Source organism: Trichomycterus rosablanca, chromosome 11 (assembly GCF_030014385.1).
Source record: "Trichomycterus rosablanca isolate fTriRos1 chromosome 11, fTriRos1.hap1, whole genome shotgun sequence".
In the NCBI taxonomy this organism is placed as follows: domain Eukaryota; kingdom Metazoa; phylum Chordata; class Actinopteri; order Siluriformes; family Trichomycteridae; genus Trichomycterus; species Trichomycterus rosablanca.
The window spans coordinates 34955747-34980580 of NC_085998.1; the positions used below are offsets into that span (position 1 = coordinate 34955747).

Here is a 24834-nt window from a genome sequence, read left to right on the forward strand (position 1 = left end):
GACACTTACCTGGCTGTGCACAGTGTTGAGTTGGTTGTTGAAAGTCATGGTGAGATTGGTGGAAGTGCTGGGAGCTACATGAGTTATAAACGGAGTTTTGCTCTGGCTGACGGCATCGTACACGTTCACACGCCGCTTACAGATCTCCATGTTCTGGAAGCAGGATTTGACACTAAAGGAAATGATGAAGAAATAAGTGTTCATATTAACTTGTACATCACAAAGCAAATATGACCATTCATAACCATTCATTAATCTATAAAAAGAGTTGGAGGGGGCTGGGCCATGAGGAGGGTGAGGGGTCCTAACTTCACCTAGAAACACTGGGTGCCAGGCAGAAAAGCAGCTTGGACAGAGCGTCAATGTATTGCAGGGCATTACAGTGTAACCTGTCATGTTTTACACACTTTGGGTACATTCATGACAGGACAGGTAGTTACTGGTTACATAAGATTCATCAGTTCAAGTTTTTTTAATGTCAAACACAGTCATGGACAATTTTGTATCTTCAGTTCACTTCACTTGCACGTCTTTGGACTGTGGGAGGAAACCTGAGCTCCCGGAGGAAACCCACACAGACACATGGAGAACATGCAAACTCCACACAGAAAGGACCTGGACCGCTCAACCTGGGTATCAAACCCAGGACCTTCTTGCTGTGAGGCAATAGTGCTACCCACCGAGCCACTGTGCTACCACTTGGGGTAATTGAAAGCACTAATCTGCTTTTATAACAGGGGTGGGGGTGGTGTGACACCCACACTACCTGTTGTCCCATCCTTATATAGTAAAACAGAGAGTGAATCAGTTTAATTAATAATGCAAACATGATTGCCTATGTTGGGGGGTCGTTCTTCCAACGCTATGTGTGTGTAGTGTCTGTTGAAAGCTCACTGTGTGCTGTGGGGGAAGTCCAGCAGGTGTGTCATGGTAACAAAGGGATGGTTGAGTGTCTCAACAGGCGTGATCCTTTTATCTGCATCGATGGTCAGCATTTTGGTCAGCAAGTCAATGAATTCTCTCCGGTCTGATTTCTCCGCCAGCATGTCGCTGCCTTCCAGGTCTGTGCTCACGTTCACCTGCACGTGACAGACAGAGAATCAAGTTTAGACCCGACACCAGGATTTAATAATCCAGCCGTTAACACTCGGCTCACAACCAAGTGCTTGGGATCAGATGAGCCACAGGTGTTCTATTCAAAGACAAATTCCTTCAGCATTGATCCAAAAGAAAAGAAGAAGGTTTTGTGGGCCTAGCATAAAATTCCTACTCTGGAACTGGAAAGATACTTAAGAACATTGTTATAGTGTAACAAATGTGCTTCATAAAAAGGTGAATGAGTTTCATGTTAAAATATTTTTAACAGCTGTGTAGGGCACATTTTCTTCACTGTTTCAATATCTGAAAGAGGGGCAGGAATTTAACCAGTAAGTCAAACACACAGATACGTTATCAACTTGTCACCGGCCTCGGGAAAATATGGGTAACCTTGCACCTTTGTGATATTTCTAAATATTTGCATTATTATAAATGACTCTTCACAGAGACACTGGAATGTGTCTGGCGCCAGGACTAAGATCCTTATCAGCTGAAAGCAGTCAAAATAAACAATGATAAATAATTCTACTAATTAAAAACAGTAGATTTTAGTAACACCTACAATGTGTCTAAAAATTAAAATGCCAGGTTTACGTCATGCAAAATTATACCAATAATTGTCGAGATTATAGGTCACATCAAAGGAGGAAAAGGGTCTAAAATTATGTATCTTTGTCTCATTATTTATATAACAAAACCTGGTATTGTATCAGGGGTGTGTGGACTTTTATATCCACTGTAGTGTTCATGGAGCATGTAATGTGCTGTTTAAAATGATAAAGCTTTGAAAGGCTTTCTTTTATTTAGTAATCTATTTAGTGCTGATCCAGTGCTCCAAAAGAATTCCTGCCTGAATCTAAAAGCTGAGGAACGCTACTGGAGGGCAGAAAAGTGAGAAAAAAGTTAATATGTTTAGTAGGAATCTCTTCAATAGCACTGGTATTAAACTCTGACCACACCCCTCAAGGCCATCTAATAAACTGCTAGTCACTTCACTTTTGCCTCCCCTGCCCTCCTATTAACCCGAGCATGATAAAGAAACTTTCAACACACATCTCATCTCATATAATCAGCCTGACCTGTGTGCTGAATGAGGTACGATTGGGAAAACACACGGAAGGGAGTAAAAATATGCCGAAGCAACACTCACATTTCATTTTACATAAATACTGTACAGCATAATGGACAGCGAGTCCTCAGAGTAAACTGTCCCATCAGAAACAATCACGTCTGTATGTTCAAACTCAACCAGCACCAGATGCGTCCTTCAGGTAGGAATGTCTTGACACGGCTAACGTTACAAGATCAAACAGAGCACACTTTCCTTGACACTCTTACATGAGTGAATGCTACTTACTGGGCAAATGTTCACAATAAACTTTAATCACACGTTTTAACATATAAATACGCCACTGGGAATTACACTTTGGGTTAGTGAGAGGATTTGGATAGGACTTGGCATTTTAATCCATGCCTTTGGTCGTTGTTTGTGTGAAGCTTGACTTGTGGCCTGGTTATGCCGTGTTGCTCCTACATGTAAATGTGTGATGATTTGAAGCAGCCCCGGTTCTGGACTGCTTTGCTTGGGGGGGCAAAGACACAATTTGGGGGGGCAATGCCCCCCTCAGCCCCCCCTAGCCCCGGTTCTGGACTGCTTTGCTTGGGGGGGCAAAGACACAATTTGGGGGGGCAATGCCCCCCTCAGCCCCCCCCTAGCGCCGGCCCTGATTTGAAGGAATATGTTTGATGTTTATTAATAGAAGATTTTAAAAATGCAGAGTGGAATAGTAAAGCATTGCTAGTTCTCATAGGATGGTTAACGTAATGTAGTGTAAGCGTGAGGCAGTTGTAGCCTAGCAGATAAGGTACTGGACTAGTACCTAGTAATCAGAAGGTCACTGGTTCAGGCCCCACCACTGCCAGTCTGACACTGTTGGACCTTTGACCCTCAATTGCTTAGATTGTGTACTGTCACAGTAATGTAAGGAAAAATTAGTCCACTAAATGCCAAAAATATAAATGTAACGGACATCAGAAAATTATTATTATAACACGATTATGAACAATATTTTTTGCTGATTATTATTTATGGTTGCCTTGGGGAGGAAATACAGCATCATCATATTTCTGCTCCACTGAAACATAACTGTTAAAAAGGGCTCAATTCATTTTCAGTTAATGTTTTTCATAAACTCAAATGCATTAGTGTCTTTAAATGATATTATTATTCTAATTTATTCAGATAACAATCAACCACTGACTGGCACTGCAGACCATCACAGAATAAAGTGGATCCCTGTATAATGTGCATCATGCCAATCTAGAGATCATCTTGGCATTATATTGGCATGTGCCAGTCAATGCAGAGACAGGCTAAGGACAAGCATGACTTTCAAATGTTTTTTTACCTCTGGTTGCTCTGTTAACCATGTGCTTATACCAGATGTCCTTTGCTCAATATATCTCAGTATTTCCTGTCATTCTGTGGATGGAGAGCAGGCTCAGCTCTTCCACTTCCTGGGCAGTTATCCCAGCATTTAGGCCCTCAGCAGTCATCCATAACACAAACCACGTACATATCCCAAACATCTCACTACTCATTCATCCAAACCAAAACCTGAATCACCCTGTAATATCAACATTTTGTCTTTTAAATGTAAGCTCGGGCTTCGCCTTTATTCGTCTGTCCGTCTGGAGTCAGTAACCCAGGGGAGCTTTTGTCACTTGCTGTACAGAACAGAGCTGGAAATTTCCATCTAAGCACCGGCTCACTACAGATATAAGCTACAGAACATAATGTCAGAGGTTCTGACCTGAGAGAAGATAATGTGCTGTAACTGCACGGTTCTCAGAGCTCACATGTATGCTGACCATCCGTTATGTCAATTTCAGGAATTTATTTGATTTCATGGTCAAATGGCTCAGGGTCAAGCCAGGGGGGTGGGGGTGGGGGTGGGGGTGGGGGGGGGGGGGGGGGGGGTTTGTGAGGCTTGTATTACTGTTGGAAAATCATAAATTGCACTGAGAAGTCTGGGTAAAGATTAAGAGTTAATTGAACAAGCTGAGATTGGCTATGGATTTGGCTTGACGTAGCCAATTACAGTCTCTTGTAATATGCTTGGACTGGCTCTGATACAGATTTATCAGCTTGAGACATATATTGTATTTTACTGTTTGACTGATCTGAAAAATGGATATTTAAATAACAATTTTTTTTAAGATTTTGTTTGTGCTTACCTGTGCCATGTCATCCAAGCAGTTAAAGATGTATTTGCGGGCTTCCTTAGACTTAATGCCGGTCTCTCCCTCATGATCCTCTGGTGTCTGTGAAGGTAGGAAGCATCAGTCAACATGTACTTCTGAATGTTTTTTTAATGTTGATCAAAACCTATATAAGATAACTCAGCACTGCTACCGGCCGACTGGGCGTCCCCTAGTGGGCATAATTGGCAGTGCCTGCAGCAGACAAAAATTGGCCATTGAGTCTGCCGGGTAAGAAAAGACCGGACTGAAGAAAAGACCGGGTCTTCAACGCTGTGCAAGGACCCTGTTTAGTAGCCCGAGGAGCCTGTACACAAATTCTGGCCTCATGCACGAACTCACCAGGTTTGGGCGAATAAGAAGGGGTTGGTGGACTGTGCACGCATCGGGGAGCGTAAGTCAGGTAAATGTACCCTCCTCGGACACAACCGAAGTCTCCAGCAGAGGACAAATTGTCCACGTTTAATATAAACACATTTTTTTTGTTTTTAAGATTTTTATGTCAGATAAGGTGTTGCCTCGGACGTAACAAAAAGTCAGACATAAAGCTGATGTGTCACAATGTTGATTTTGACACAAGCTAATGATTGAACAGCAGGGTTGAATACATAGATTTAATCCCTTTTTAATGTTTCCAGCACAGTGTGAGATCGATACACGTCCACTCAGCTAAGCGGATTTTGCTGCTGCACTGAAACCTGTTCGATACTGGAATAGTCTGTTTTCACTCAAACTCTCAACTTCTGATGTACTTCTGATTGCATTAAGAAGCCTATACAGTCATAATGTGGAGGGTATATGGGGGTTTGGGTTTGGTGGGTATTTGGTGGGAGGATCGACAGTGACCAGGATCCTCTTCTTATCCATTTGCCAAATGATCTTACACTAAATCCACTCTGCTTCCATTAGGACGCGGGCAAGTTTGCCAACAGCTATATGAGCATCAGTGTGTAAGTCCTGGGTTTAGGAAGAGATAACAGGACAGGACATTGTTTCGAGCCCGTCCAAAAACAAACAACTACAGCAGAACAATCACTAATCGTGAGAATTGGGTTTGAGAATTTGGGAATGTGAATAGTGTGTGGGACTAAAGGTGTAAGCGTACCTTCAATCTCCAGAGTGGATAGGTGGACTCTGGGTCCCTGTTGAAGAACCTGGTAGTTTTGGTGCCAGCGCTCAGTAGATATTCTGCTGGTAAGCCTTGTGTTTGTGAAATGTAGCGAATCTGTGGAAAAGGACAAAAATATCTTAATAAAAGCATTTTAACTTAACATTCTTAACATTCAGTATTAATAGTTTTCTAGTTTTTTCTCTTACAAATAAAGCGAGTTTGTCTCTCAATCTAATATTACCCGTAAAAACTGAGGTAAAGGCAGGATTTTATGCTGTGATTGTATACCTTTTTTTAGTTAGTGGTATAAACACACCCCACTGGCACTGCATTCTCCAAAATGTGAACATCACTAACTGCATTCCTAAACCACTAGCTTTAGTAACCCCCAACACTTGACTGGCCAATAGAGCCACTTGTGGATTCAAACCCTTGATCCCAGCATCTGAGAACATTTGTACAAAATACCTTTTAATTTATTTCTATTCATAATTAATAAAATGTTAACAAAAATTTCTCTTGCTGTGATCCTTTTAATATTATTGCAATTACTATGAAATGTTCGAAATAGGTTTAAGATTGATACCAACCCGACAGATCTCAAATCAAGGCACCTGGCACACTCAATTTACAACACATGATTAGGTTTCCAGTTTTTAGTCCACAAACAGGTTTGTATTAAGTTCAGTTATAAACTATAAGTTAAATTGTTAACAAATAAGTGACCCTGTAGGGTGAGAGGCCACAATAAGCCACTACAGCAGCTTTAATAAGCCTTGGCATTAATTCTGCAGGTCTCTGGAATTGTATTTAAGGTAGGCAACATTAAATAAATACCCCTAATCTGTGTTTTGATGGTGGGGGATCACACTCTCTAACATTTTGCTAAATAAATTCTTGCACACGTTTAACTGGGTCATGATTTTGTGAATTTAAAGGTTGTGCCATTTGATTGACTTTATTTTTATACTCATCAAACTGTTTAATAACTTCTTGAGCTCTGTAGAAAGGAGCTTTGTCATCCTGGGACAAAGACTCACATCAGAAAGAAAGCTTCAAATTTAGCTTTTCTGAATTGCATTGTGGGGCTTGGCCATGTTGTAAAATGCTGATTTGTTGTGAAGTCATTTTAGTTCTAGTGTTGCAAGTGTTTCGACCATTGGCTGACATTACCAATAAACTCAGACAGAATCTACATCAGGAAAGTCCATGTCATCATCTCAGTTCCAACTTCTACCCAAAATCCCCAACATAATAGTTTTAGAAACAGTTACCAGTAAACAGTTTCAGAAGAGAATATCACTACCAGGTTTATTTTGTTCCAACCCGAGAGCTGCAATTACACTAAATGGCATTCATCCACTTGAAAGACATCTAAATGCAGGAGCCTGACAGATGGATACATTCACAATAATCATCTGTCCTCATTCTGTATTTGCTCAGCCAATCAGTGCCTCTTATCCTGATCCTCAACCCACTCCGCTCCTGAAACCCTGATCACAGTGTTGGCTTAATTTACACCGTGGGAAATAAAATTAGAATTTTTCAAACTTGTGGATGATTTTATCTCTTTGAATTTAAAGTTTTGATTAGAAACCGGCTCAATATGTGGTATTAACCAAAATACCTCCCACCAGCACTTTCAGGCTGAAGAATTAAAGTAATGTCCAGAGGTAAATGTTTACCAAAAACTTGAACCCTCCACTTTCATTCCAGCTTGCTTTTGTGTTTTAAGAGAAGACCTCGCTCAGGAGCTGTGGATTAATTGGGCTGCTTGTGGCATGTGTCCAGCACTCCTGAGTAATCTGGGCAAGATGAAAGTCTCAGAGCCAAGCAGACCCAACCCCACTGAACTGTGAAAAACCTGTGGGAACGGCAGCCACGCTAGGGCTTTGTTTTGTTTTCTCTCCCTGGAGCGCACGCAGTAATTGAGTGATGTTTTTATGGTCATTTACTGAGTGGGAACCTTCGCTGCAGGCTCAAACTCCACAGCAGATGCCCAACAGGAAATACCATTTCTCACTTACTTATAAACATTTTAATGCATGATGAATTCACGCATTTTTAAACAACAACCTGTCCACAGATGATCTGCACAATAGAACAGAATTAACTAGCTAGAATTAAGGACAAACATGATATCTGGCCATTTAAAGTAAATTTAAAGACTGTGGTGTTAAATTATGATTTTTTACTGGTAAATTTTAGTACTGTTATTACAATGACGCAACAACTGCTAACGTTGGCTCAGCTTACAAAATACTTTGTAACAGTACTACAAAAGTACATGACAATTTTTTATATGTCCCCTTTATTAAATGAACTGACATGTTACAAGAATTGACTTCAACATTAAAGGCAGAGAAAAAAAGAAGACGGAATTAATCTGGCATGAAAGAATCTCATTTTCTTACTTAATATCTCATCCATCTTTTAGATTTTGTTTAAATTTGCAACAGATACGGGAAAGATCCTGGCGTCAGTTTATTATTCTTTATCAGTCAAATCAGCACACACTTTAATAAATGCAGGCTGAAGCTTTTGAAAAGGCCCAGCAGTACCCTGACCGTAAGACCACTGAAATCCTCATGCACTCAAGCTCAAGCTGACTTAGCAAGGTGTCCAAACATTTGAACCGGCCACAATTTCTCTTTTTTTCCCTATTTATTTATGCATTTTCTCCCCTTTTCTCCTGATTAAGCATAGTCAAGCTGTCTTCCACTGCTGAGGATCCCTGATTGCATTCGAGGAGGGTATATAGCTGCTCACACCTCCTCCGACCCAGTCCTAGCGAACCCCTTCTTTTCACTCATGCTTTCTGCACAGTGTTTGAAAACCCCGTCCACTTTAGTTCTGTCATCCCACCCAGAAGACACGATAGCCAATTACTGTCTGCTGCAGGCACTGCCAATTGTTCAGAATCTTGGCGCTGGTGTGCTAGCGGAATATCCTGCTGCGAATTTCTCTTTTTTTAATTAAAGTAATAATAGTGCATTACATTGGTAAATTTTGTAAATAATTTCTACTAAAGGATTGTTTTATGAAAGCAATTGAATTTAAAAGAAATCCCACAAATTATATAAAAGCAAAATGATTCCACCATATGATTCGTGGAACAAATGTGCTCAAAATTCAAGTCATAAATTAGAAGTGAAATTTCTGATTTGCCTGACAATCTTGTCTGAACACTCAAATGCATTTGTTGGGGCGTGGTCACAGATGAAAAACCTTTATTTCAGGAAAACCTTTAAAACATATTATAGCTTTTTCTTCTCTACCAAGAAATGACTAAACAACCAGCGTTCTGTCACTGTGCAGAATACGTTTGCTGATTTTCTTACTTGATCATACTCGGATGCACCAGGGTACAGCGGCCAGCCCAGGAAAAGCTCTGCGATGACACAGCCCAGGGACCACATGTCTATAGCCTCACAGAAAGGCAGGCCAAGGATGATCTCTGGTGCTCTGGAACACAATCACACAGAAGCAGAAGGTCAGTAAAGGACACAAACACAAAGAGCAGCCAGGCTTTTACTAACCAGGATTTACATTTTCAACAGAACAGCCACTCAAAACAAATCATTAGTGGCTTATTTGTCCATCACTGGATTGAAAAGTTTGTATAGCGAGTGTGCAATTACCATAAACATGTTTACTATTACAGAGCTCAGGTGGGGCAGGGGTCTGTTATGAAAGAGCACCACCACTGAGATCCGGGTTCGAATGTCAGTAGATCAGATTGGAAAATCTGTAATCTGATCTGTTACCAGTTCATGATGTAAGGCCAGTATCTGCCCTGATATCAATACTTGACATCAAATTTAGACACCCCTACAGGTCATTCCCACTTAAAGAACATTACGACCAGTTATGCTCCCCTGAACTAGTGTGGACTGATAGCTATGTGCATGTAGTTGGAATGTGTGTCTGTATTGTTTGTTGGGTGGAATGGAGGCCTGGGTTCTGTATAGAATGCAGGGGCAGCTGTAGCCTCGTGGTTAAGGTACTGGACTAGTAATCAAATGGCCGCTGGTTCAAACCCCACCACTGCCAGGTTTACACTGTTGGCCCTTGAGCAAGGCCCTTGATCCTCAATTGCTTAGACAACATACTGTCACAGTACTGTAAGTCACTTTGGATAAAAGTGTCTGCTAAATGCCAAAAATGTAAATGTATATGAATGCCTTTTGTACTCACTCCAAAAACAGACCAGTATTTGGACTGGCTAATTCAAGCTGACAGTAAGAGTAAATGCATGAGCGTCCTGCAATGGATTGGTACCCTGTCCATACCCTGATAAACCACTTACTTAAAAAACATCTCTTTATTCATTAATTTTCATGTTGTACCACTGCTTTATCCTGGTCAGAGTCGAGGTGGGTGCTGTTTTCTCAGAATCACTAAGTGCAATGCAGTAACAAACCATGGGCAGGATAACCATCCATCAAGGAGCTCTCAATCATAGTCAATCATGTCTGTATGTAGACGCCCGATCTGCTGAGAGCACTGCTGGGGATTTGAATCCTGGACCCCCACCAGTAATGGGCGAGCGCAATTTACCACTGCGCCACCAAAACGCCTCTGTTAAAAATTATTGTTCATGGTAATTAGGCCCATTCTAGATTTTATTAGCAGAGATACGGTGGAAAATGATTCTGAATATTTATGTCCACTTCCGTGCTGACTTCAAATAACTGCAGTAACACGAAATTGATGCAATGAAACTTAAATCCAGCATCTGTCACCTAGGAAACACAAACCCTTGTACTTCATATATGTATACAGTACACAACAATGATAAATGTTAGGGCACTTCATTTCCACAGATCTAATGTTTTCATGTAAATTACAACCACTTCTCAGGCGATGCGCTGGAGCCCAGCAAATTCATTCGGAAAACCCTATGGGGGGCGAGTTTTGAGTTGAGGTGAATTTCCACTCAGTCGCATGCACTCTCTCCGGGGCACCACGCTGGTAGGAGAGACGCCGGGAGACTGTGTGAGACACAGAGCCACTAGGAACAGCTGGGTACCAATCCATCACTACTCTCTCAGTGCAAATCCATAGCGCATAAAATATATGATGAGCCGGAGCATGAGCTTAGGGTTAGAACAGTGATTGTAAAAAGAATGCTGGAGGAACATGCTGTTCTGAGACAGGAAGTGCATAACGAATCAGCCAACCCATCACCATTGTTCAGCACCAGCCGAGCATACACCCACGGTCTGGGTCAAAGCGGCCGGACATTCTGCTACCACATATTCAAACTGTGGTCCGTCCTCTAATCTTCTCTTACTTCTACTCCATCTGCAGCGACTGGCATATGCAAAACTGGCCAGCAGCTGCTAATGTAGCGCTTCTGGTGAGTGTGAGCTCACACATGCATCTGCACAACATGATTTTACTCCAGGCTATTGCCCAAAATGCAGAAATGATTAGTGGAATGTTCACTGCTCCACATTAGAGCCCTGTGTTCTCCTGGCTCTCCCTCCTTCATACAAACACACCCGTCAAACAGCAGAACATTATAAAGTAGTTAATGGAACACATTTGCATTGGGTGATGTGATGTTTTCCAAATTTTCCATTAAATTTAACGTTTTACTTTCAAAATCCCGATGTCAGTGAATATGTGAGTGTCAGTATGTTACAAATGCAATCACACAAACAAAACACAGAGTGCTCTCAGATTCCTAGTTCTGGATTTTCTGGTCTCATCAAGCATAGAGGTAAATCTCTACCTAATTCACGGCCGTGAAAATCATGTCACGAACCGTGAAATGAGCCGTTCCATGCGTAATTTGCTGTGAAATTCAAAATTTTAGGTTTGTGTTTAGTGATTTAACATTTTTCATTTGTGTAGCGTATGTAATATGAAGCGCAATATGAGGCTGTCATTGCAATCATACAGCATCTTAATTAAGTTAGAGTAAGACTTTTCTGTGGTGTAGTGTACTGAAAATTTTTGATTTATGTGTTTACATATTGAGTGCATTTTGTCTCTTCGTGGATTCCATAATCAATAGAAAAGTGTGCTTCTCTACACACGTGATCATCTCTCTGTAGTCTGTGCTGCACCTCAAAAGAACAAGCCAGTAAAGTAATATGCTCCCGATAGTTCGTCTATGTACAGTTTATTTCTTATTTTATAAACTCAGTACACTCTAAAGACGCTCGGTTACACTCGCAGTCGATTAGACAAAATGTGCAAGATGTCAAAGTCTAAAGCAGCTAAAAACATGACTCGGGTAACTGAGTTTGGAATACTCCAACCAATACTGGGGAAGGTGGTCAACACACAGACATCATTCAGTTTTTGAAAAACGAGGTCCGTGAAATGAAGCAAATTTTCCTGTGAATTTAGGAGAAGATCAGTGTTATGTTGGAAACAGAACTTGCATAATGACTAAAAGCAGAAATACAAACAACTACAACAAATATTTTATTTATTTCTATTTTATTTTCATATTTTACAGCCCCTTTACCCTGGTCAGGGTTTCGGTAGCTCTGGTTTCCCAGTATTACAAAGTGCAATGCAGTAACACACCCCGGACAGGATGTCGATCAATCGTGGGTCCTTCTGAATGTACTGTAGAAGCCTATTGGGCTGATCCCTGGATTTCAGCAGGAGCGGGTGAGCACAATAAACAACTGCGCCACCCGAGCGCCACACTATAAGTATATTTTTGTTACAAACTGGGCTTAAAGAATAATTTTTCAGGAAATTTATTCTCATATTGGGGTAATTTATGGTCACATTCATGGTAAGATTGAGCTTAATTTTTTCCAAGACCTGTTTACAAATGTCTAACAAGGGTGCCAATAATTCTGGTGCTGACTGTATCCACACACACACAGACACACACACACAGCTGCTATTCAAAGCTCTGACATCACGCTCTTTGGGCATGTCAGGATGCATCCATCACAACTGACCTTCAGTACAGAACGCTACACACTCGTCTCTTAATGCCATGTGGACTCCTAAATAAGCCTCAGAGTTATTCATTCAATCATTTTCCCAACTGTGAGCCTGGTCAGGGTCCAAAGACGGTCTGAAAACACTTGGCACAGGGCAGGAATACACCCTGAATAGGACAAAATTGACGCAGAGCATCACACCCTTACAATAAGTAATACACTGATTTTAAAAGGAGATGGAGGGGCACCAATCTTGCCTTAATTAGAATTGAAAACTAAATATCTTAATTCTACACACAGAGCCTGGCGGAACGAGTCCAGATTGCCCGGTACACGGTGAGACAGAGAAATCTCCCATTTTACCAGGCTGGATTTTTATTTCTCAGGTTTCTCTAGTTCACACATCTTCCTGCCTCTCTTTTTCTCAGATAAAAGCCATCTTTATCTTTTCTGAGCTCTGTGTACCTGTATCCTGTCTCTCTTTCCCCCTGAGATCAAGTTTAATATTTATGGCATCACAGCCAGGCGAAGCATCTAAGGTCAAAGCATCCTGGGTGCCTTTTCAATAAACAATGTGAAGTGGACAGAGCATGGACATGTCCAATCTACACACCCACTACAGTTTGAAGAAATGAATCTAAAGTGAGGGGTGCACAACATGAAAGTGAGAGGGACAGACGGATGGGGAGGGGAACCAGTGAGGCTCATAAGGAAGGGAGGGATCCAGACACAGCTTGAGATGATCCCAAAGCGGGAAATACGGGCTCGTCCACTAGTCCCCCTGATGAAAGCGATTTATAAATTTCTCTGAGTGCAGGAGACGAGCTGTCTCTGTAAAACGCACCAGCCGACTTTCGTGAGGGACCTCGGAGATCCTTCTGTCATGGGCACGCTCTTTCATTTCAAGGTCTCGAGAGAGCACAACACACCCAGGAAAATGCTGACAATGCTGACACCTTCTTAGCTCCTTCTCTTCTGTCATTATTATTCCCGGAATAGCAAAAAAGAGACGGAGTAAAAGAAGATGATGACCACTTCTTCAAGAGGCCACTTCTTCAAATGGAAAAAAACAAAACAATTTAAACTTAAAAATATGAGCATTGCTTATTAAAAAAAAAAAAGTGAAATATAACACGCTAGTCCACCAGGCCTGAGATCTGGAGCTCAATCAGCCATAACATTAAAACCACCTCCTTGTTTCTACACTCACTGTCCATTTTATCAGCTCCACTTACCAAATAGAAGCACTTTGTAGTTCTACAATTACTGACTGTAGTCCATCTGTTTCTCTACATACCTTTTTAGCCTGTTTTCACCCTGTTCTTCAATGGTCAGGACCCCCACAGGACCACCACAGAGCAGATATTATTTAGGTGGTGGATGATTCTCAGCCCTGCAGTGACACTGACATGGTGGTGGTGTGTTAGTGTGTGTTGTGCTGGTATGAGTAGATCAGACAGCAGCGCTGCTGAAGTTTTTAAACACCGTGTCCACTTACTGTCCACTCTATTAGACACTCCTACCTAGTTGGTCCACCTTGTAGATGTAAAGTCAGAGATGATCGCTCATCTATTCCAGCTGTTTGAGTTGATCATCTTCTAGACCTTTATTAGTGGTCACGGGGCGCTGCCCACAAGGCGCTGTTGGCTGGATATTTTTGGTTGGTGGACTATTCTCAGTCCAGCATTGACAGTGAGGTGTTTAAAAACTCCATCAGCGCCGCTGTGTCTTATCCACTCATACCAGCACAACACACACTAACACACCACCACCTTGTCAGTGTCACTGCAGTGCTGAGAATGATCCACCAACCAAATAATACCTGCTCTGTGGGGGTCCTGGGAGAGTTCTGAGCATTGAAGAACAGGGTGAAAGAGGGCTAACAAAGCATGCAGAGAAACAGATGGACTACAGTCAGTAATTGTAGAACCACAAAGTGCTTCTATATGGTAAGTGGAGCTGATGAAATGGACAGTGAGTGTAGAAACAATGAGGTGGTTTTAATGTTATGGCTGATCGATGTATGCGTCCAACTTTGCAGCAACAGACATACTTCTTCGTCTAAGTCTTGTAAAAAGCCTTCTCAGAAGAATCACGCAGAGGTCAGTCTATTTTAATACTACTTGTTTTTTTAAGTAGATGTCCAACCAGCTCACGATCAGGTGTCCAAATACTTTTGGTTACAGAATGTATGTTTGTCACAGAACAACACAAAAGACAGGATTGTACGTGCACCAACCTACATTCTAACATTCCTCCTCCTCTCTAATTGCTTTTTCTGTGTGTCAGTCAGGAACAGGAGAAGACGGGGTGGCGTAAGGCCACGTTCAGCCCATAGATCACACGGGCGTACATTAGCCCTACTAACAAAACAAAGAAAAGCAGGCAGGCAGGCAGGCTGGCAGTCTCCGCACTGTAATCACTTCTTCCTCTGCTCCTCATTATTCCCCCCACACTACCACACAGACTTATTCATAACACATCCATTACACACCCCCACACCGGGTCACACACGTACAGTATACAGTATGAGAAAACTAGAGAAAAAGGGAAACAGGTGACATTCAGAGGAACAGACAGTGGTACATAAAGCCGTCTGTCTGTATCTATCATGTTGTTAACATTACTTTGGGTCCCCACAATTGAACATTAAATAAAACTATTTCATCAACTGCTTAATCATGGTCCAAGTCGTGGCAGATCCAGTAGTGGCAGACTGGGTGCCAATCCATCCAAAAATGGTCAGCTTCTTTGACACACACTGTCAGACTGGTCAGCTGTGTACAGACTGTTAGAGATGCTGATAGGAAAATCCAGTGTTTGAGAAATCGTTAAACGTTGGTCTGGAACCTGTTTGCAGGAGCGTAAGTGGAAGTTTTTTATGGCTCCAGCTCTTTTTGGAGCAAAGGGCACTTGACTCGAAGGTGTCAGAGCAATAAAGGAGGGGCACAGCAGATGTGTGTGTGTAAAGTAAAGTTTAAAGCTGGTGCGACCTCCCGGAGGCTACCTGGAGCCCCCCATCCTACTGCATAGTACTTGTGCCCTACTATCCTCTCTATCTTAAATATCCAGACTCCCAGCTCTACAGCCATGTGTTCTCTTTTACAAGCATCACACAGCACAGACGCCTGTCATAACAGGTCTGGTTTTACCCACAGCACAGCCATCCAGTGTGCAGCCCTCCGTACCGAGCCGACAGTACCAGCCTGCGAGATTAATCTGTGACTGAAGCTTGGTGCTGTGCTGACATCAGCCTGACAAGCAGAGACGGGGGGAGTCTGGAGGCTGAGCGACTCACCTTCCTCCTCACAGTGGCGCCCGACTGCCAGGGAGCCTCCAGGGGGCAGCGCCAGCCTTAAACTTTACTTTACAGAAACACACACACACACACACACACACACACAGCTTTGCCCCTCCTTTAGTGCTCTGACACTTTATCACACAGAATTTACAGTTTCTTTTGAGTTTTTTGTTCAAGGTAACATGTTTATGTTCAATTATGAAGCCATTATATTTCTTATTCTTACACCTAGTCAACATGACGGGGTGGAGATGGTTAACTTAATGGATGAAAGAATACTGAAAAAATTAAAATGTTAAATCCAGTTCATCCAAAAGAGTTTAATGGGATTGAGGCCAGAGCTCTGTGTGCTGACCACTGTAGTTCCGCTACATCAAACCCATCGAACCATGCCTTTATGGACTTTGCTTTGTGCACAGGGGTACAGTCATGCTGGAACTGGTTTTATACACCTGCTAGCAATGGATGTGGCTGAAAGTAATTCCAATGAACTCAGTAATTAGAAGGAGTGTCCACATACTTTTGCCAAGTTGTTTAAATAAATGGTCTATAGAGATGAGAATATAGCAGTGATAGAGCTAATCTCTGGGATGCACATAAACATACATCTACAGGAATAATGGACCTAAAGTACAGAATTTGTACTGTGTGTAGGGCCATAAATGACTTGTGTGTTGCAGGTTGAGAGCTTGAACGCCGTGTTTACTGCTATTTTACTGATGTTACCTGTATGTAGTGCTAGTACAGTGGACAAGTATGTAAGATGAGCATGTTATATCGTATCCAGTCTACAGAAGCATATTACTCTGTGCTCTGTGATTTATAGAGCTGCCCAAAGCAGGTACCAAGCTCACGGCTCAGAGTGTGTATGTGCATGTACGTGTGTGTGTGTGTGTGTGTGTGTGTGTTGATTGTGCTAAAGCTGTAGAAGCCACAGTGGCATAAGAAAAGCAACACTGATGAGGGCAGCATGGGGCTCAGGGGAAGTATGTCATCATAACCCCCTACGCATTAGCATCCAATACCCTGAGTATCACATGTTCCCTGATTCTGCTCTGGAGATGAATCATGTGGGCTCTCTTTACACCTGAATAATCTATAACACTCTACCAAGCGCACACACACGTTCGCACAATACACACCTCTTACTCCTTACTTATCCATCCATGAATTACTCCCCCTCGCTGTCTCATACGACCTCTCATACTTTGTCTTTCTCTCTTTTCTCTTGCTTTCCTTTAATTCAAGTCCCCCATACTTCATCTGTAGCCTTCCAGCTGGTATCTGGTTCTTATATACCCCCTTCATCAACCTCTTTGTAAGACCTGCACAGATTTAATCAGATTGCGAGTGTGTCATGCTGCCCAGAGCTGCTTCTGTGTTCAGAGGGATATGAGAAGATGAGCTGGAGCTATAAGACTCTAAGACTTGTGACTCCCTAAGCTCATTCTTCTTCAGTCACCACTAATACAAGAGGGGCTTCGGGTAGTTTGTCTTCAAACGTACATAAGAACCGCATACATGATATAAAAATAAAGGAACTGGAAGAATGCAGTGGACTAATTATGTTAGAAGAATGAGACACAAAATCAGTAATGTCACAGACATTCTACAGTGTGGTCTGTGTGGGCTCACAATCAGAACTTCTGAGGTCGCTCTCTGATCCAAATACATCACTGGAAAGTCTGCGTACCTTAAAACTGAGATAAGATACCAGATACCATTCCACAAAGAATCCATTTTCCTCCAAGCATTTGAAGAAGCAAAAACAGTAACATCCCAACCTGCCATGCCCACATTGGCCAGCAGGCTGAGGAAATAGGAAGTGGGGGGTAAATATGGAGTTCTGAATGGAGTTCTCTCTAAACTACACATTAAAGCATTCTCTAGACCTCATTAGTGTTATTGCTGCACTTGAGGAAAATCATATTTGGGACTTCAATGCTCGATCCTTTGACTTCCTGTCTCGTCTGCTTGCTCACATTCTTTGGTTTTGAGGTCTCCCATGGTTGGCAAGGCAGCTTTTTTGGTTTAAGCTGCTACTGGTTTTCTGAGTTCCCCTGTCTTGTTCCTCTAGTAAGTGTTTGGATTTTAACTCGCACTGCCTGCATAGCCGGCAAAGTTGCACCCAAGTGCTCTTTTGTTTTGGCTGAAGTTCTTTTTCATTCCCAACTTTTACTTTTAATTATGTAGCGTGGAGTGCAGCGTTACTGCCCCCGTAACACGGTCGCCTTCTTTTCTTCTATTGTTCTTGAATCCTGCTTCATCCTTATTAAAAACCCCTTTTTTATCATTAGGTAAACAAAGAAGCAGCTATTACGCTAAAGTCTGTCCAAGCACCGAGCTATTTACAAGCTAGATTTGACTAAACTTGCAGCAAAGCACAGCATGTAACCACTTTTATAAACCAAATTATTTATCTGTAATTGCAACTTCACACAACATAATGGGTTTCCTGGAAGGAATAATAGAAAGCAGATTAGTTTTCAGATGAAATCATTTGTTTTCTCTTTCTTCAATTTGTAACAAAAATCCGCAATTTCAGGTTTAAAGAAGAATCATTTAGAGCTTTTTCATTTGAAGGTTTTCTGTTGTAAATAAAACCGGAGATGTCTCTTTCTGCAACACAACTGATATGTTGATGAATCAAGGTGTTTGCACCAGTTATTTACAATACCAGAAGTACTGTAATATTTCCCAGATACATAATAACAGCACTCCAGTCCACTTGGAGAAAAGCATTTGTCCATATTTCATGTCCATACTGTCCATAAGCATTTGTCCAAATTCATGATTATTAGTGGAGGAAATGTGACAAAAGGAAATGCATTTTACCCCCTTTTTCTTCCAATTTAGTAGGGATGTAACAACGCACCACAAGACAGTTAAAAATCGGTGCACATGTGCCATGATTCGAATCGGTTATTCATTTAGGATGATTCAATATTCACTTTAAACAGCAGAGGGCACTGGCGGTATTCACCTTGCCTGGTTAACAGCACTTACAAAGTTGCCAGGTAGGGGATTTTCCAGCCAAATTTATTTGTATTATTCATTTATTTATATAATGTTGGATTTTTTTTTTACACAATAAGCATTATTTGGCATAGTTTGTACCTACTCCAGAAATAAATGGGCGTTCATTATTTAGATAAATAAATACAGTGTTTTATTTTTTTAAAGAGAAATAATAAAAGGAAACTGTTATAATTTGTCTTCAATTTTCTTTTGTTTAAAAAAATCAGGAAAAAAACATACCGTGAATCGTATCGCATCGTGGGTAGAGTGTATTGTTACATCCCTACAATTTAGGGATGTGTAGCCTACAATTTAGTGTAACCAATCCATTGCTGGGGACCCCGACGGCATCCAGAGAGTGTTAATTTGCCTGTCACATACTCCCTCCGATGTGTGCGCAGTCCACCAATCCCTTCTTATTCACCCATACTTCTGTGGATTTGCACGTTAGGTCGGCTTCATGTACAGAGAAACACTAAGAAGACCCACACCTGCAGTACAAACAGTACACATCAATAAAACATATTCCCTCCTGCGTTCTGTTTCTTTATTCAGCTATTTAAAAACACTAACAACCAACCACGAGCAATTAATAACATAAAATCACAGTAAGACAAACAGAATTAAAGCTGCCGCTCAGCTTGAGCGGCTCCTAACAGTGCAGAGCATATGCACACAGTACTCATGTTCAGCCCCTTAATGTGACCATTCATCCCAACCTGCAGTCCTGCACGGTTCTCCTGCACGTCTCCATGAATGTGAAGCAACTTCTTCATTAATAATCGGTCAGAACGACAGGTGATTACTTCAGCTCTTTGTATGCACCCTGCAGCCAGGCACAGCTATAGGTGCAGTAAATCACCTCTTCAAAACAATGGCTCAGTGTCACTTTTTTTTTTTCTTCGCACACCAGTAAGCGATTATTCTGCTCCTGCTTGTTCTTGCCATCATTAAAAACGAGGACACACAGTGTCACTGATGCTGCTTCAGTGAGTGAGTATGTGTGTTAAACGTCAGGTCCATATGGTGCTTATAAAATAATATAGCTATTGTATTCCAGCCTAGTGCTCCACTAACATTACAAATATTAAGAAATAAAATTTTATGGTAGGGTAGCATTCGCAAAGACTTTAAGACTTGCACTGTAAAACAATTTCCAAGCCACTTTTTGTTGTGTACTGTGTACAGATGTTAAAGAGAAAGAGAGAGACAGTATGTGTGAAGTAAAGTGGGGGGGGGGGGGTGATAAATAAATGTGTGGCAAACAAAGTAGCCACATCTGTCCGTTAAGTCAGGGGTTTTTCAATCTTGGGTTGCGACCCTTGTGTGGATCGAGAGGCAAAAATGGGTTGCAGAGAAAAATAATAATGATTAAATAAACAAATATTAACACGCACATAAACACGAAATGAACTTGTACAGACACCCAGGTGGCACAGCGGGATATTCTGCTAGGAGATTCTGAATTCCTGAGTTTGAAACTCGGCGTTGCCATCAGCCGGCTGGGCGCCATCTAGCAGGGATGACCGGATTATGTGGGCGGGGTCTTCAAATGCTGTGTAAGGACCCTGATTGGTGGATAGAGACGCCTGTGCAGAGTGCATGGGTGGAAAAGGGTTTTGTTAAGGGCTGCACGTGGGTCGGAGGAGGCGTGAGGAGCAATATACCCTCCTCAACTGCAAAAAATCAGGGATCCCCAGCAGCGGAAGACAAATTGACTACATTAAATTGGGAGAAAATGCATAAAAATGTAATAATAAGAAATGAACTTGTACATGAATGCTCCCTTGTGGAGGCTTTAGGTTACATCTTGTAAACCACAGTGGGACCAGATTACCACCATTTGTATAAATTAAGTATATTAAGCTGTAAAAATAATCAAACATGGGTGGCTTGAAAAAAAGTTTGAAAAACGCTGCACTAACAAAGTCAAGATGCATCTGACCACCTCATCAACACCAACACAAGCTCACACGTGTACAGTGCTGACAGATGATGTGTAATCGAGGGCTGCACAGGTGTTCCACAGCGAAGCATTAGACACACCCAGTCACGCTCTGTGACGCGTGCATATGGCAGATATGCAACATAACTGGCTTTACCTCTTAGACTCTGCAAACACCTGGCTAGCACAGGAGAGAAAAACCACATTTATCAGATAAACAAGCCCATACAACAAAAGGGCAAAGTAATAATCTTCTATAACCTCTGACGACACTCCGCCTCAGCTGAACCCAAATGTGGCTGAGCTGAAAATCTCTGTCTGAGCTGAAAATCTTCCAAAGCTATCTGAAGGACGAATATTAAATTATAAAAAAAGTCTTTAGTTGCAGTCATCGCTACTCAAGGAGGTGCAGCAAGGTAGAAGGTTCAAGGGAAACGTATTCTATTATATGGAATTAGTTTATCCAAGTCAGGGTTGCAGTAATACCAGAGCCTACATAAAACTGTGTATAGGTCCTCAATCCATGTCAGGGCGTCACACACTTGTTTACTTAGTTACTCACACTAAGTAGCAATTAAAAAATACCTAGTGAGTACCTGCCTTCAGATCAGTCAAGACTGCTTTCTAAAAAAGTGAAAGAGCTTGCATGGCTCTGTCATGATGCTTATTGAGATCCTATTAAAATGATTAAGGATTTAAACATTTTAAGGCCCCTCAGTGGAACCTGCAAAGCCTTAAGTAAATTAAACCAAAAAAAACAACGGACTAAAATAAAACCACAATGCTGCGAAATGCTAATTATTCCCTACTGCAGATGTCTTGAAGCTGTCACTCTCAACAACAGCCTTCTCACTAGGAACTAGAATTATTATTCATTTATTTAAGCATATTTTTGTTTATGTCTATGCGTACATACTCTGCGTACTACAAGTCAATGGATATGTTCACCCTAAAACTCTAAATATTTATTTATTTCATTAGGATTTTATCAATATATCAAACACAGTTATGAACAATTTTGTATCTCCAATTCACCTCACTTGCACGTCTGTGGGAGGAAACCGGAGCTCCTGGAAAAAACCCACGAAAACTCCACACAGAAAGGACCCGGACCGCTCCACCTGGGATTCGAACCCAGGACCGTGACTGTGAGGCGACAGTGCTACCCACTGAACCACTGTGCCGCCCCTTAACTCTATATTTACAGTGGGGCCAAAAAGTATTTAGTCAGCCACTGATTGTGCAAGTTCTCCTACTTAGAAAGATGAGAGAGGTCTGTAATTTTCATCATAGGTACACTTGAACTATGAGAGACAAAATGAGAAAAAAAATCCAGGAAATCACCTTGTAGGATTTTTAAAGAATTTATTTGTAAATTATGGTGGAAAATAAGTATTTGGTCAATAACAAACAAGCAAGATATCTGGCTCTCACAGACCTGTAACTTCTTCTTTAAGAAGCTCTTCTGTCCTCCACTCATTACCTGTATTAATGGCACCTGTTTGACCTCGTTATCTGTATAAAAGACACCTGTCCACAGCCTCAAACAGTCAACCATGGCCAAGACCAAAGAGCTGTCGAAGGACACCAGGAAGAAAATTGTAGACCTGCACCAGGCTGGGAAGAGTGAATCTACAATAGGCAAGCAGGTTGGTGTGAATAAATCAACTGTGGGAGCAATTGTAAGAAAATGGAAGACATACAAGACCATTGATAATCTCCCTCGACCTGCAGAGAGCTGGGACCAAAGTAACAAAGGCTACCATCAGTAACACACTACGCCGAGAGGGCCTCAAATCCTGCAGTGCCAGGCGTGTCCCCCTGCTTAAGCCAGTACATGTCCAGGCCCGTCTGAAGTTTGCCAGAGAGCATATGGATGATCCAGAAGAGGATTGGGAGAATATCATGTGGTCAGATGAAACCAAAATTGAACTTTTTGGTAAAAACTCAACTCGTCGTGTTTGGAGGAAGAAGAAGAACCCAAGAACACCATACCTACTGTGAAGCATGGGGGTGGAAACATCATGCTTTGGGGCTGTTTTTCTGCAAAGGGGACAGGACGACTGATCCGTGTTAAGGGAAGAATGAACGGGGCCGTGTATCGTGAGATTTTAAGCCAAAACCTCCTTCCATCAGTGAGAGCATTGAAGATGGAACGTGGCTGGGTCTTCCAGCATGACAATGATCCTAAACACACCGCTCGGGCAATGAAGGAGTGGCTCCGTAAAAAGCATTTCAAGGTCCTGGAGTGGCCTAGCCAGTCTCCAGACCTCAACCCCAGAGAAAATTTGTGGAGTCCGTGTTGCCCCAAAACATCACTGCTCTAGAGGAGATCTGCATGGAGGAATGGGCCAAAATACCAGCTACAGTGTGTGCAAACCTGGTGAAGACTTACAGGAAACGTTTGACCTCTGTCATTGCCAACAAAGGTTATGTTACAAAGTATTGAGTTGAACTTTTGTTATTGACCAAATACTTATTTTCCACCATAATTTACAAATAAATTCTTTAAAAATCCTACAATGTGATTTCCTGGATTTTTTTTTCTCATTTCGTCTCTCATAGTTGAAGTGTACCTATGATGAGAATTACAGACCTCTCTCATCTTTCTAAGTAGGAGAACCTGCACAATCAGTGGCTGACTAAATACTTTTTGGCCCCACTGTATCACTTTGTATTAAATCCTTAATACCTACTCATTGCACATTCACAATCAATAACGATACTGGGCAATACACACCCACACAAGATAAACCTGGGGTGATGTCACTGACATGTTGCTTGCTAGTGTGAAAGCAGGATAAGAGACTGAATGAACAGACAATGACAAAGCCCAGCCGGAAGGGTATACATACACACACACACACACACACACACACACACACACACACACACACACATAGTTACTGATGTGGAAGGTTTCTACAGTGGAAGAGCAAATGCAGCTGTAACTGTGTCCACTACAAACACATGATGAGAGATAACACTTCATTTAAATGTAGAACATTCCATGCTTACAACAACACTGTTAAAGACAGAACGGGCTGGAAATTAGTGAATAATCTGTGAAGCATAAAAATATTCCAACTTATTACTGGGAAAAGAACTGATATCAGCTTCAGATTTATTTCCAAATGACTGTCATCGCCATGACTTCGTCAAACAAGCGTCATAATACAACGAATCATCAAACAGACAAGCCAAGAACATGATGATAGGGAAACAAATGATGCATATATACTATCCAGCTGTCTCACATCTTCACTCGCATTTACCGATACTCTCACTTCTGTCTCTCTCTTTCAATTCATCTCTCAATTACACCCTCACTATCTCTCCTGCTCTCTCACTATCTCTCTCTTCAGAAATGATGAAAGCTTCTCAAGAAATGAAACTCATTCAGAGAATGGTACTGGCTGGTGCGGGCACACCCGCCTGCTCTTGTCATACCCACATGCCTCATCCAAATGATAATCAGAGGATAACGTGAGGACAGTTGTGCGTTGGTGTCAGGGGAAATGACCAGTAGGTTTTCAGCAGTGGTGAGACACTGTGTCTCCAGAACTCAAACCTACAGACAGGACAGGACAGGCCAGGACGCCAGTTCAACCACAGTCAGATAAAAGAATAAAAATAGGTTGGTAGAGAGGACAAGCTCAACATCAAAGGAGGATTTGACCAATAAAGCTACACTTAAAATCCAGCTAAAACAATGAATTTATGGCACAAGCATTCCAATTAAAGAACAAAAGGAAAAATCCACTTTTATCTTTCAATCGTATAGATACTTTGATAATGCCCATAAGCATAAATTAAACTGTAGATATTTTATACAAAATAAAAGCCAGTTGTTTTAATTTTATTAGTGTTACTTTTTAACCTTTAATTACCACACACCTTTCCCCTTTTATCTATAGCACAGAGACGTAGATCAAGAATACAGAGACAGAATCTGTCGAGAATCTGTAGAGTCACATAGGCAGCCACATTTGTAGCACAGAGACGTTAATTAAGTGTATAAGTCAGAGCTGTAGCACAAAGACAGATTAAGATCGACAGAGAGGCCTTGCACAGAGACATGGATTAAGATTAAGACAGAGCACTAGCACAGGGACAGATAACAAGTGACAGTATGAAAGCTGTTGGAACAAAAAGAGTAATGCGGAGTGATGCAGAGCTG

General features: G+C 41.7%; 1 protein-coding gene across 1 annotated transcript in view; it reads right to left on the reverse strand.

Moving 5' to 3' along the window:
• hipk2 (homeodomain interacting protein kinase 2) overlaps positions 1-24834 on the reverse strand; it is a 121545-nt gene that overhangs the window by 19603 nt on the left and 77108 nt on the right. The window contains exons 3-7 of the mRNA XM_063004259.1: positions 8812-8935; positions 5465-5584; positions 4336-4422; positions 895-1079; positions 10-172 (exon numbers count right to left, since the gene is read on the reverse strand). Coding sequence (XP_062860329.1) covers positions 10-172; positions 895-1079; positions 4336-4422; positions 5465-5584; positions 8812-8935 — 679 coding nt within the window. The remainder of the gene's footprint in view (positions 1-9; positions 173-894; positions 1080-4335; positions 4423-5464; positions 5585-8811; positions 8936-24834) is intronic.